Source organism: Phoxinus phoxinus (genome assembly GCF_949152265.1).
Source record: "Phoxinus phoxinus genome assembly, chromosome: 3".
NCBI classification, from domain to species: Eukaryota; Metazoa; Chordata; class Actinopteri; order Cypriniformes; family Leuciscidae; genus Phoxinus; species Phoxinus phoxinus.
Genome location: NC_136878.1, coordinates 44,319,358 through 44,334,370, shown reverse-complemented (window position 1 = coordinate 44,334,370; position 15,013 = coordinate 44,319,358). Strand labels below are relative to the sequence as shown.

The window sequence follows — 15,013 nt, the reverse complement described above, 5'->3', positions numbered from 1 at the left end:
TTTCCTTTTTGGGTGAACTATCCCTTTAACAACTCTGCTTTGGTATATTTTGTGACCTTGTTGTTGTCATTGATGAGCTGCAGGGTGATTCTGGAGTCGCTCAGCTCCAGCGTGTCCAGCAGAGCTCTGTACGGAGACTGACCAGGCTTCAGCTCCCTCTGACGCCTACAAACACACACACAGAAAACACATCAGACATGTGACATCTCTGCCTCATTTTGAATGTGGACATGGCAAACAATTGTATCTGATGAAAAGGCTTTATATTTTCGTGCAAGAATCAATTAGACATGCAAGTTTTTCCTCAGGGGACTGACTCCGCATCGACTGCTTTATATTATGCTCTTTCATGGGAGTCATGCGCCAAGCAACTACCATTGAAAATAAAGCTGCAAGCAGCAATTAACAGGGTTTAACCGCTTTAAGGCCTTTAAGCACATGCGTATTAGGTTAGCAAGCCTGTAACCATCTAGATCAGAGATGGAAAAGATCATTTACAGCCAATACAGGTAATTTACCAAGGAAATATATGATTTTTAAAGCTTTAACAATTATAGCGCCACCTATGTCCTGATCTTCAGAAAAGTGTGCGTGCTTCTTTAGAATCATGTCGCATGTGCTCACCTAATTTTGTGAAGCTCTAAGTAAATCAAATTTCTATGCAAAACAAAAAAAGCCATTTTCAGCCATAGCTAACTTTATTGGCCGTCGGCCGGCGTGTTTTTTGAGATTGGGGAATATCCTCAGAGCCAATCATGGCACCTCTGGCAAACACACTGTATGCCAGTTTTCAAGTCGATCGGGCCGACTGTAGCGTAGCCATAGCCATTTTGTTTTTTATAGCGTCACCCAGCATCCTTTTCCATATGACCACAGATAGAGCCCAACATAGGTGTACCAAACTGGGTGAAATTATCTCATTATTACGTTCAAACGTTTTGGTGTCGCAAACATGAATGGAAATTGAGACCTTTTCCTATAACTATTGACATACAGACTCCAGAGAATCTTTCTGCACGGGTTTGTTGGAATCGTGGTTTTTCACAAAAATGTTAGAGAGCAGATCAAATCCGAGACATGCGTTTTGTTCATCCTGCGACAAACGGTTTAGGATTTATGAGCGATTTCATACTTTTGATCGCTGTAGCACCACCTTCAGGCTGATTCGGGCAAACCTTGGTGATGTTGTAGATGGTGAGGGCACTACTAGTACCATCCTTCAAAGTTTCAAGTCTCTACTTTTTAATCCCACAATTCTGACTTTTTTTTCTCCCAATTGCGAGTTTACATCTCTGATATAAAGTCGAAATGGCAAGTTATAAAGTCAGAATTGCGAGATATAAACTCACAATTGCGAGATATAAACTCACAATTGCGAGAGAAAAAGTCAGAATTGCGAGTTTATTACTTTATAACATGCAATTGTGAGTTCATATCTCACAATTCTGACTTTATAACACGCAATTGCAACTTTATATCACGTAATTCTGAGAAATAAAGTCAGAATTACGAGATATAAACTCACAATTGCGAGAAAAACAGTCAGAATTGCAAGTTTATGACTTTATATCTCACAATTTTGACTTTATAACACGCAATTGCAACTTTATATCACGTAATTCTGAGAAATAAAGTCAGAATCACAAGATGTAAACTCGCAATTGTGAGTCAAAAAGTCGCAGTTATCTTTTAAAATGTTTGATTCTGTGCCGGAAACAAGCTTTCATGCTTTTGAACCCCTAATGAATAAAGGATAGCTTACACCAGATATTATAGAACTCCTTTGTGTAAAAATTCATAATAGTGCGGAAGCAATGTTGTCAAGTTTCATTAATATGTCTTCCTACAGGGGGCGCATGCTGGCTCAGTGAGTGAAATCTTCTATTGTGTGACGTTGTTTTTCTCTTACAATTTGAGAGACGTGCAAACTAAAAAGTTCGACTATCCACGTGTATTAATTTCAAAGATTGGTAAGAAATATAACAGCAAATGAAAAGGCCCTAGACGATTTTTTAACAACCCGTGTAATCACAAACCACTGTGATTGGTCCATCCTGAACAGCGCTTATAAAAGTAACACGGATCACATGAGAGCACCGCACACACATTTCAGATATCCCCCGGTTCATGCTAATTCGTCCCGCATATTCATTTATATTTAGTGAAAGGGTCATACTCACTTGCAGAAAGTGCTCTGGTCGCATGTTTTAAAGTTGCTGCGATCCACAGCCTGAGCGCTCAGACACAACAGCAGAATCAGCAACAAACTGAAAGACAATACCTTGAGTTCACAAAGGATAAAAAACAGTAACCTGTGCGGACACTGTTGCTAACGCTTTTTAATTATATTAAAATCAGACAAACCCTTTACTGTAGATAAAACGACGATTCATCACTGTACCATGGTACCACAACAGTAAACGTCTTTTGTAAGGAAAGATTTTAGACATAGTGAGGAATAACTCACAAAGACTGTAAAGCGATTTGGGTATTCAAATCACACAAAAAGTAAAAGGAGCATTTCAAATAGCTGCGTCTTTGATTTTATTTACACATAATCCTATTACCCTGCCAGAGCAATACAATACCTGTCACAGGATGCCGCCATCTTGCCTCCCTGTGAACTTTGCCCTCGGCGCGCGTCCGTCCAGTCAGTTCTAATCTATGGTTCTAATGTGTCGTGCACATTTTTATTTTATTTTACCCTAATTTACACAGTATGCAACAGCAATACACGATTATTTTGGCGGTATAGATATGTATGGCCAGAGAATGGCTGCAATATTTCATCCGTTTAAAAAAAAACAGACAAAGGTTATTTAGACCCACTGCGCATGCGTTGTCACGTGATACCCGTTACACTCCTGGGGTGGGTGGACAGTCGTTATTTCAATTTTATTTAATCGTATTAGATGGTTGAAGACATCAATTTCCATTTGTATATCACAAATATTTGTTTTGTTCTAATAGTAAATTTAAACATTATACCGTTGTATATCAAATACCCATGTATGTTTGCAGTAACTGTTACAGGATACGGTGTCGTTGAGAATCGGGTCTCCCTCACAAACGAAATCTGTAGCCTATGTACTTTCATAATAATAGTGCATAATAAAAAATATATATTTTTCCTAGATACTGGAAATTGGTATCTTGAAATAAAATCATATAATTACCATCATTGTCAAACATCTGGTTCACTAACATTAGCCAACTCCATTAATGAACCAGTTTTCGAGAAACAAGGAATTCCTCTTATGAATAATATTACAGTTCGAAAAAAATGTGTAGCGAGAATAATTGGAATATTATTCTAAAATATATATATATTTGCAAACGTCAATCGCCCCCGGACGACGGCGTTATTAGCATGTGACGTTTCCACCCGAGGCGTCCGATGATTGGATGTTTCCTTTCAACGCTGAGATGACGACACACGCTCTGCTGGTATAAAAGAACACGAGTGGCCATGTTTCTGTCTCTCTGTCTGCTGCAGCTCTCGGGAAACGTGTTCAATGGTATGTGAAATTTTGATTCGAGTTCTTATATCTTCTTGATTATTTTATATGTTTTCGTGATATATCTTAGAGTAAAGTCTTCTGACGGTTATTTGAATGACATACCTCCATTCTTGGCATGCTCGAGGTTTTTAATACTCTTGTGTGTATGTATGGAGGGAGACTAGACCCAGTGCTATGTCTTCGGTGCCAGCATGTTCCCATCGGCTGGTTCTATCCTCAATCACTGGAACACACTTTCGCTTTAATGCGAGCATTCAAGCTGTTAAACTTTTTAGAAAAATACATTGTCCTATAACTTCTAAATGTAATTTCTCATTCTTCACAGGCTTGTGCTTCTCCTCGTGGCGCCAGTGTTTGGGATCTGCTGAAGTGAAGCTAACGTTAACTGTTCCAGGAACCTTTGGTTTGTGTTTGGTTTCCACATGCATTTGTTTAGTTGGTCTTTAGTGCATCTACTGGTCGAAAATGGTGTATATAGAAGTTGAAAATGCTCTTTATAATACTTTTGAATTAGTGTTAGTAGTTAAGGAGTCTGTTAGCAGAAATTAGGTTTGTGTATATAGAAGTTGAAAATGCTCTTTATAATACTTTTGAATTAATGTTAGTAGTTTAGGAGTCTGTTAGCAGAAATTAGATTTGTGTGCTAAGTTTATATTTTCTTTAACTGAAACAAAACCGATTTGTTTTCTGTATTTTTGTAAGTAGTATATTCAATAAACGCTACTTTTTTAAACTGCATTTTGTGTATTGGATTCTTTCATTTCCAGTGATTGGGTATGTCCGTTTATTAACAGTAGGACAAGTTTTGTACAGTACAAATATAGGATTACACCAATTACAGTAATAGTTCCAATTTCTTCCATTCCTCCTTGGTTATTCCCTTTTCCAAATGTTGACCTCAACATACAGCAGGAATTGAAAGATAATTTGATACAACTTCCAACATGGTTTATAGTCCAGAATTATTTGTAAGGAACATTATCCAAGTTCAGTGGTTTTATTTACAGATGGATCGATCCAAAGATCCTGAAACAGGATTTGCAGGTGTGGCAGTATATATTCCAATGAGAGAGTTTTATTAAGAAAAGAGTAACCAATCTTTTGTCAGTATATGCAACAGAACTGTTGGCAATATTACTGGCCCTGCAGTGGATAGAGGAGAAGAAAATTAAAAACACTGTCATTGCATCAGATAGCTACTCATCACTTGAAAGTATACGATCTGGCAGGTCATTAGTTAGGATGGATATTATTGAGATATTCTGTAAGATGTATGAAATGAAAGTTATGGGTATTTCTACACACTTCATTTGGGTTCCTGCTCATGTTGGTGTGGAAGGAAATGAGAAGGTGGATATTCTGGCTAAACAAAATTTAAGAATAAAGCAAGTAGATTTTCAGGTCCCATTAAGTAAAAAGGAAGCTAAAGTACTCATAAGAACATATACACAATCAGTATGGCAGGTATATTGGGATGATAATGAAACAGGTAGACATTTATACAATATACAAAAACGAGTTGGTGCTGGGAGACGGGAGAGCAGGAATCGAAGGGAAGTATCATAACTCGGATGAGAATAGGTCATACTGGACTTAACAGTACACTATATAAAATTGGAAAACACTCAACTGGGGAATGCATACACTGTAGCCAACAAGAAACAGTTGAGCATGTATTAATCCATTGTAGGAAATATAACAAAGAGAGATGTCACCTTATTCAATCAGTGAAGAAAATTAAACATTATGACTTTACTTTGTCGGGTCTATTAAGGGAAACGGCTAGTAAAGTGTATGATGAAATTATTACATTTGTGAAAGAAAGTAAATTATATAAAATAATATAGCGTTTGTTTATTTATTATGTTTAATTTCCAGTTTGTTTATTTGTTTTGCTTGGTTTTATGTCTGATTATAGTTTGTATAAAAGCAAATAACCGAATCCATATTCCATTCCAGTTGGTGGCGGTAATGCACCAATAAGCTAGGTTGCCAACCGCCAATAAACCATAGACAGTATATAATATAAGAGCAATAAACACCAAAGAACGAAAGAAGAAGAAGAAGTATATAAATCCGCATTGAAGCTCCACACCCCAAACTGTTGGTGGCGGTAATGCACCAAATTGGTATGCCAACCGCCAATAAATGTAAGAAGAAGAAGAAGAAGAAGAAGAAGAAGAAGAAGAAGAAGAAGAAGTTCTCTCTCTCTCTCTGCTGCAGCTCTCGGGAAACGTGTTCAATGGTATGTGAAATCTTGATTCGAGTTCTTATATCTTCTTACTTTTTTAAAAAATGTTTTCATGACGCATCTGAGAGTAAAGTCTTCTGACGGTTATTTGAATGACATACCTCCATTCTTGGCATGCTCGAGGTTTTTAATACTCTTGTGTGTATGTATGGAGGGAGACTAGACCCAGTGCTATGTCTTCGGTGCCAGCATGTTCCCATCGGCTGGTTCTATCCTCAATCACTGGAACACACTTTCGCTTTAATGCGAGCATTCAAGCTGTTAAACTTTTTAGAAAAATGCTTTGTCCTATAACTTCTAAATGTAATTTCTAATTCTTCACAGGCTTGTGCTTCTCCTCGTGGCGCCAGTGTTTGGGATCTGCTGAAGTGAAGCTAACGTTAACTGTTCCAGGAACCTTTGGTTTGTGTTTGGTTTCCACATGCATTTGATTAGTTGCTCTTTAGTGCATCTACTGATCGATAAATGGTGTATATAGAAGTTGAAAATGCTCCTTATAATACTTTTGAATTATGTTAGTAGTTTAGAAGTCTGTTAGCACACAAACCTAATTTCTGTTAAGTTTATATTTTCTGTATCAAACAAATATTTTCAATAATTTTTTTTTAAACTGCATATTGTGTATTGGGATTCATTCATTTTCAGTGATTGGGTATGTCCATTTATTTACAGTTAAAGTGATGGTTAACCTAAAATTACCATTTTTACTTGCGCTGAAGTTGTTCAGTTTATTTCTTTCAACAAGTTGATATTTTGGAGACTGTTAGGAAATAAAACGGTTGACTATAGCCTTTTTTTTCCTACTATGGAAGTAAATGGCTAGTCAACTGTTTGGTTGCCAACATTCTTCAAAATCTCAACTTGTTCAACAGAAGAAACTCATGCAGGTTCAGAACATGTGAGAATTAAATGACCATTCTTGGGTGAACATCCCATTATAATCTATTATAGATTACAAATATTGGCATTTAACATCGAGCCTCAGTGTGGTATGAACACACAATTTGTGTAGTAACTTGCACTTTTGGCTTGAGTTTGAGGGATTTTATAGCGGTCTTCATGTCGCTGCCATACTTTGAACAGCATGTAGTCGCAATTAAAATGTATTCAATTTAATAGTGTCAAAGTTCTCAACATGCCACATTTTCTTTAAGAGCTGTGGTATTGTGATGCTTTGAAAATATTTTAGACAAGCAACAAACTCAATCTGTTTACTTTTTTATTATTGTACATGTTAGGTCTTGTAAAATCAATGTTTTTAGCACATTTGTGCCCCCATAACTGACTGAAGAGTGTAAAAAAAAAAAAATAATTGTTGCACTGATCTTGGTTCACAACACCTGTGGCTTGTCTGTTAGTGTGTACATAATGTAAACTCGAGTATTTTGTTACATGCACGGGTTAATGTATATTTAATTTTATTTACAAGGCTACTGTAAACTTTATCTGTTGATTCATATTCAAGCCTTAACTTGAACCTAAATCTTTAAAAGTTTACAATATTAAAACTTTTTGTAATCGTCTACTTGGAAAATGTCCCAGATTTACAAAAACTATGAGGACGTCCCAATATTTAAATCTAGTTATGCTATTACTCTGAGACCAAAAGGTTCAATATGCCGAGAGTACTTACTATCATTATGATGTAGGCCAGGCTTACATTTCTTATGGGTTCTTTGTTCAATTTATTAGATAAGACATGTAGTGGTTGCATTTCTGTTGTGATGGGATGAAGAGAAAAATACAATATGAACATTTTAATGATGGAATGTATTTCAATCTCCAAAAAATACAACAAAATATGAGCATAAGCACAAGTGAATGTCATGAATAAATAAATGTGCAAAAAGGATAAATATGTACATCAGTTCTTACAAATGACCATGCAAAAGAAAAAAAGTTAATAGGATGGTGATATTTGTGAATATCTAGAGTAGATGTTGTCGTTTTTCTTGTAATTCCACTTGGAGGCACAGTTTTCACCTGTGGTTTTACATCTGTTGTTTCTTATTAGCCATTAACTGTATCACATCTAAATGATCTAACTGACCAGGAAAAACATAAATGTGTGACCATACATATTTTAAAGTGTATATTTATTTGATCACAAATAGAATAAAAACAGAAATAATGTGAAATATTGTTAAAATATAATATCACTGTTTCCATGTGGATATATATATATATATATATATATAATTGCAATCAAAAAATATTCAACCCCCATTGCAAAACAGGTTTAATGGCAAAATGTACAGACTTTCAGCTTTTTGCAATGAACAACTCAAAGTAATTTGAATAGCTGAACACATGTTTCAAGTGGTTTCCCCAAGTTTAACTGAAAATGCAACTTTTAATGACTTCTGCAGTCTCAAAATTATTCAACCCCCTGAATAGAAACCCTCACAACAGCACACATCTGCAAAACAGGTGTTGTCTTAAGCACACGTGATGCAACTCATCAAGGGCTTCATTAGTTGCACCAGGTGTGCTTGAGCTAGAACACATGAAATACCTGAACTGGCTAGGTTTGTTGAGTGTCTCGTTTGACTGCATGTTATAAATAAATATGGCAAAGTGTTACTGGGTGTACAAAGTGTAAATGTGTGTAGTCTTTTGTTGGGTGTGAGTGTGTTTCAGGTGTTCATTGGATCCACAGCCTGTCAGTCTTCATGAAGGATGATGACGTCCTGGTTCACCCAGCCAATCACATTACGCCACCTTCCTCAAATACCCATATCTCTTCCACATCCCCAGCTTTCTTGCTCACTTTGCTGGTTTTTGCTTGTTGTTCCTAGAGTCCAATATATTGTGTGTTTATCCTGTGATTTAACCATTTGTCGCATTGTGGTTGTGAAGTGTATTGTTTTTCATACTGTTCATCCTTATTCAGTCATCACCAGTGTTGGGAAAAGTTACTTTTTAAAGTAATGCATTACAATATTTGATGTAATGCATTACAAAAAAAAAAAGGAACTAATTGTGTTAGTTACTTTTTATGAAAAGTATGCGTTACATTACTTTTTCTCACCTGGGCTGGGCTTGCTTGTTTGTTTTTTTAACAACAAAAAAAGTAATATTTTTTGGCAAATTTTAAGGCCCTTTCACACTAAAAGTGAAATGAATAAGCCGGCTGAATGAAATACATATTTACGCCTGTACAGTAGAGGGCGCCGCTCAAACAAACCTTTTGGCTGCCATTTTGGATTAAAGAACAATAGGGCTTGGGCGTTGTGACGTCATACTTGGCGTGGCGGCCATGTTGATGGCCTCGCGAATGTAAACATAACGTTACAGCAAGTGGAACGAGTAGAAAAAGCAGAGTCTGAAGAAAGAACAAAGATGTTAAAATACCGAAAAGGATGCGGAATTTACCGTGATACACTAAATAAGGAAGCCAGGGACCGGTATGTGGACAAAATCGGTACTATTAACGGTTTGGATCCATAGGAAATTGGAAACAAAGAGTGGGGAACAGTTCCGAAGCTACAAATCATTGGAGTCGCATGTAACTTACAGTTCACCAATGGGTGGGTTCAGGAGCTGCAGATCATAAAGCCGGCAAACAGTGGGTACACAGTAATCAGAACAAAGGTAAGCTGTGCTTCACCCAACTGCTAACGTTAGTTTAGTAACAACCATTCACACATGTAACGTTAGCTGCTACTTTTAACTATGTGTTTCAAAAGTATACGTATTTGAGCTCTTTTCCCGCTGTTTGCCGGTGTTGTGCCGAATTTTGACCCCCGCCAAATTATTACCCCCCTAGCATTGGTAGGTTTAGGATTAGGGGTGGGGGAGGGGTTAGGATTAGGGGTGGGGTTAGGATTAGGCAATCAGGTACTGACTTCAACGAGGGGGGTAATAATTTGGCAGGGGGTCGAAATTCGGCACAACACCGGCTTTATGATTTGTAGCTTCAGAACTGTTCTGAGGTGTAGGCGCTCACAAAACAAACTAGGAAGCCGAAGATATCGGTTATGCAAACCGGCGGCAGCAACCCAGATAGCAAAAAACATCCACACGGCTTCTATTTGCCTCCGGCCCTAAGCTGTCGGCTATAGGTGCGTCCCGCTGGCGGGGATACAACGTTTGCCGCCGAATACGTCACTCGCATTTCTAGCGAGATGCCGCCGGCAAATCGCCGGCGGTCCGACTGCTTCATTTTCTCTGGCGGTTGCCTCTGTCTAATGGACTGCGGCCGGCTGGCGGCAAGCCGCTTTAAAATACTCTTAAAATAGTTTTGACATGAATAGACTCAATGAAAAAGCTAAATTCTTCTTCTTAAGTTCTTCATGCTTTAAGTTTAAAAAGTTTAAAGTAAAAAAAAAAACTTTATTTTTTTCCAATCTTAATGTTTTATTTTTGTTTTACCTTATCAGTATTAATTAGCAATTGTGATCTGTACAAATGTTTAAGAAATTGTAAAAGTCCCTGTAGAGATTATTACAAAAAAATATTAATAAAATCTAAACACATTATGTCATTGATAAAACATAGAATGAATGCGCAGTGTTTTTTTTTTTTTGTGTGTGTGTGTGTGTGTGTTCAGAATTATTTTGGGCGGGGCTTATAAGACGGTGGCGCTATAACAAACACATTCGCGTCAATTCATCACTCTACTCGAGTAGTACAGTTCTACTCGATCGCAAAACAAAGTCATCGACGTCGACTACCATCATTTAGGTAAGTACATGTTTCCTTTGTGTTTAACGCAACTGTTTTTAGTTTATATATTTAAAATCTGTACGTTAGTCATCTCAGTTCTTGCCGAACAAGTCAACGTTAGCCATGTTTACGCAAAGTTGCTAGGTACGTTACGTTACAGTGGCGGCGGCTAATATGGGCGCCAAAATTGCAGATAATAAATGTGTACTTAACTTTAAATACAAACATATAATATAAAAATCAAATAATTTACTCATAAAATATGCTGGCTGGTTGTAATTTGGCGAAAGTTTCGAAAGCCGTTGGCGGCCATTTTTTTTAGATGTTTATTGAGCTTTAGCATTAACGTTAGCTATAATCGAGAGAGTCAACGCACGTATTTGCTCTGTAACGTTAGAACAGAAACAGCTGTCGTTGTACTCTGGTCCACCAGACCCTCCGGAGGGTTTCAGAGATTTCCCCATCTGGAACTGCTCCTGGATAAAGGCCGCGTTCAGCGGTAGGCCGTATAAAAAGCCTCGGCCTAAAATAATACTTATTTTGTTAACCCTTGCCAGAGCGTGAGCTTTAAATAATAAGATTAAATTTGAACTATCTTGAAAAAATATACATCATTAGAAAGATATAATACGCAGGTTTCAGTATTTGACCATTATTTTATTCTGAGAAACAGAAACTTATAGTTACAGTTATGTATTATTTTTTTACAGGAATTATGGAATAAAAAAACCTAGACCTCAGTTGCACATAAATTAGCTGTTATTTTTACGATTTTATTCTAAATAGGAATTTTTACTGAAATGTTGTTTTTAGTTTTCAGTCATAGACAGTTTCAACCGTGAAAAACTTTAGAAATTATGGATTATAACAATGTGAATAGCCTGTCGTTAGTCACTCTAATGCACACAAAAGAATAGCATATCTATGAGCCATAAACCAGAATGGAGAAGTGCAAATGTCTGCATTGAGAGACTGAGACTAAATGGGGCAGTTTGACCCATTCAGTCTCTTAATGCACACATTTACACATCTCAAATCTGGTTTATTGCTATCTATAATCACCAACGACTGGCTATTCACTGTTATAATCCCTCATTTCTTTCACAGTTCTTCAACTTCACAGTTGAAACTGTATCTAGCACTGAAAACTAAAAACAAAACATTTCAGTAAACATTCCTATTTACAATAAAATCATAAAAATAACAGCTAATATATGTGACAGGTGCACCTGAGGCTAGGTAACGTTAGCATGCTAGCTAGCCACTATACACAAATTTATGAGATTAAAACCATGTGTTTGCAAAATTACTTTATAACGCAAGTCGAGTGTTTTATATAAACTTTTGTGATCTGGTTTGGCTTTGGATAAAACAATTAGAGAGAAAATATATTATTTTCTAGTATTATGCTCAAGGATAAATTATATCGATTGCCTTTACATTATGAATATAATCTCATTATAATGATACCTGAACATAGTTTGAAGAACACACATACATCGTTACAATCATGTTTATTGAGTCATAAAACATCTTTATCTGAATGTAACAATGTTTTTTTTAACGCTATTGTGATTTGTAATTCTGTGAACTTCTGTACATTTTATGTTTGAGGACAATTCTGTGTTCACTTAAATCACTACACACTGTTTAACACTCACTGTTCCACATTTGGCTGATCATTTTTTTTCCCACGTATATTCCTAACATTAACAATGTGGTTTTGTTCACATTTTCTTGCAGATACCTTGACCAGAGCATAACCGGTTATCTTCACCCAAGAGACCTACTGTTGGACAATCTTTTTGGCTTTAAAGGTAAATGCATGGTTAGTCACAATGTCTGATGAAGAGGAGTCTAGTCTTCCAGATGCACCAGCTGTTCTGAGCTTTGAAAAAATCATAACGAGTAATGGTAACGAGTTTTCCGTGCTGCCCGATGCTCCAGAAGCTTCATTCATTCTAGAAAACCAGGAAAACGTTCAACCATCTGTAGACTTCAGAGCTGGTATGTACAATGTATTGCTGTGATGCTTAATTTGTGATCATGCCACTAAACTATACCCTTTGTTTGATTTTCACATTTTTGTTTCCTATTTCTCAGAACAAGGTTTCTCACCAGTAGTCCAGTCTCCACTTCTCAGAGCCAACAGTTTGAGTACAAGTAAGTGATGTTATTTGTGACATTGTTTTGTCTTAAACTATTGCTTCTATTTAAGATGAGGAATCCTTTTATGCATAATCTGTTTTTCATTAGGGCACTTGACTGCCCTGGATGAAAGGTGTCTAGGTGTGTTGTACAATACAGTAAATATATGCAATAACTTCTAACATATTATTATGTCAATTTATCAATAGGAGAAAGTCATCACTCAGTGATTGGCCCTTGGACTCCCCTGAAATAACGTGTACAGAATCAAGTTTTCAGCTATGAAGGTATATTCTAGACCTATATCTCTTAATATAGTGATTATATAATTATGTTAGTCGTAAATTTGACTGACTAAACCCTGCAGAATCCCTTTTCTTTTGTTATGTAGATGTCCAGAGATTCAAGACTGAGAACCAAGCCCTGAGGGAGGAGAACCAAGCCCGGAGAGAAAGCAATGCACGAGCAGGTGAGAACATGGCACTCTTTCTTAAAGTTTACATATTTGTGTGTAGTGTAGGTTCCAAATTACCATTTGCCTATCTTTTTCTAGCTTCAGATGACAGCAACTCGCTTCAAGAGCAGGTGAAGCAAGTTGGGACAATGTTGAAGACGTTTGCTCGCACTGGGCAATCAGGTACGACTTGCAAACAACACCTGTGTTTGTTAGATTAATTCCCACTGGGGCCACCTATACATGTAGTAGACCAAGATATAAATGTCATAGTTTTGTAGTTGAGGGACCAGGACTGACTACTATGTTCTTTTATTCTGGGAATCAGGAACGATTTGTAAGTGTGCTGCTATTGTTTATAATGCTGTAGGTTAATCTAAAGTCAAATTAAGATTGTACACTGCCTATTCTACAGTCTGAATTCAAAGCCTGTCACATTTTATATTTATGTATGAGAAATGTAATTTGGGGCACTTTTTTTGGATTTTCAGCTACGTTTTTTGGCTATCAAATGTGGGAAGGACCTAAAGTCAACAGTGTGGAGAATGCTTCAGAGTGTCTTCTCTAATCGCCTTTCCGTTGATACAACTTGGACTGGTGTTGGGGAAAAAGCATGTTTTAGAGACCTGTTCCTGAAGACCATTGTTCAAAGTAAGTTAGATATTCTTTAGATATTTTTAGATAGATGTGTATGTGATGTGTATTCAAATGGAATGACAGATCTGTATTTTCTACAGGGGCCATACGGAAGAACCCGGCAACCCAGGATGCCACTGATGAGGCGGTCCAGGTTAATGTTATGCGTTACCTGAAAGGAGCATCTGACCGTGAAGGTGGAAAAAGGCGCCGCACAGCTGAGAGGGACCCACAGCCGACCCCTTAAACCTAGGCTGACTACTGACACCCCAGCATCACTGACAACTGGAACACTCACTACCCTGCAGTCTGTAACAGACTACACTCGACCAATCCACTTTTTTATAAAAAAAACTTTTTTTTTTGTCTGGTCGATATACTTGGTAGTATTTTTCTTAATGTTTTTTTGTGATTTTATTGTTTGTGTAATATGTGTTAAATTGTGAATTAAAAGCACTCTTATACAGGCGCACAAGGAATCACTGAAGATATGCTAATTTGTGTTGCCTATATTGGTGGTTGGGAAAAACCACAGAACCTGTAGTCAGACTTGAAACAATTATAATTACTTACTGTCCTGCAATTGTTAACTCACTACGCCACGCATATCGAACTACTCCAGACATTCACAGTGTAAATCTTGTGCCCCAGATCAGCAATGCCATTATAATTGTCTATTCTACCCCAGAGCCTTACTCAATTATTGCCACTTATCCTATTGTTAAGAATTGCTTGAAAATGTGATGTTATACCTGAATTTATTTGGTATCTTGCGCATTATTTGGTACCATATATCTTCATTACTTGCTATAATGTTTACTGGTAATTCTTTTCATCCCATAACTGACCTCTTGATAATATTAAAAAAATATTTTAAGTGATATAATTTGCTTATAAGGCTGTTTTTAAACAATATATAATTGGAAACTTGCATGTTCTTTAGTGTGTACATTATGTATATATGTATCTTTTTTGTTATATTTCATTGAGCTGACATTTTGTTTCAATGACTATTACTGTACTTTAAAATGTGGAATTAAAACGTCAAATGGAAATTTATCTGGTTTGATCAATCATTATTCTTGATAAACTGCATGCTATAAATATTTTATATATATATATATATATAATAGCGTTTGCCTCCGGCGGGCCGCGAAAAAGCTGCCTTTGTTATAACTGCGGCGAAACGGCGGTTGACCTGCTGGCCGTCAGCGATACGAAGGCGGTAGGAAGGCGGATGCCGCTTTTAAAAAAGCGGCTGCCGCTGGCGGTGCGCCGGCAAACGTGTTTGCGATTACGCCATACTGTCGCTTCTACTACCGCTGGAGAACCGCC

General features: G+C 37.0%; 1 protein-coding gene and 1 long non-coding RNA gene across 7 annotated transcripts in view; one reads left to right on the top strand and one right to left on the bottom strand.

Annotated features, from left to right (window-relative positions):
* ganaba (glucosidase II alpha subunit a) overlaps window positions 1-3,389 on the bottom strand; it is a 38,612-nt gene extending 35,223 nt beyond the window's left edge. The window contains exons 1-3 of one of the 5 annotated variants that reach the window (XM_079606390.1): window positions 3,177-3,389; window positions 2,181-2,267; window positions 57-165 (exon numbers count right to left, since the gene is read on the bottom strand). Coding sequence is in view for 4 of the 5 variants with exons in the window: in XM_079606386.1 (XP_079462512.1) it covers window positions 57-165; window positions 2,181-2,267; window positions 2,365-2,450 (282 nt within the window). In the remaining variant the exon portion in view is untranslated. Of the gene's footprint in view, window positions 1-56; window positions 166-2,180; window positions 2,268-2,364; window positions 2,872-3,176 lie in introns of those variants that run through there. The other 4 variants (XM_079606387.1, XM_079606389.1, XM_079606386.1 and 1 more) reach the window with 4 other exon arrangements.
* Window positions 3,390-10,324: 6,935 nt separating this feature from the next.
* Window positions 10,325-14,736, top strand: LOC306995586. 2 transcript variants are annotated; one of them, XR_013796891.1, is made up of 8 exons: window positions 10,325-10,458; window positions 12,184-12,447; window positions 12,544-12,603; window positions 12,798-12,875; window positions 12,980-13,057; window positions 13,142-13,225; window positions 13,534-13,693; window positions 13,780-14,736. It is a non-coding gene; the product is annotated as an uncharacterized lncRNA (long non-coding RNA). The 2 variants fall into 2 exon arrangements; XR_013796892.1 differs by lacking the exons at window positions 10,325-10,458; window positions 12,184-12,447 and having other exon boundaries at window positions 12,472-12,603.
* Window positions 14,737-15,013: the final 277 nt, after the last annotated feature.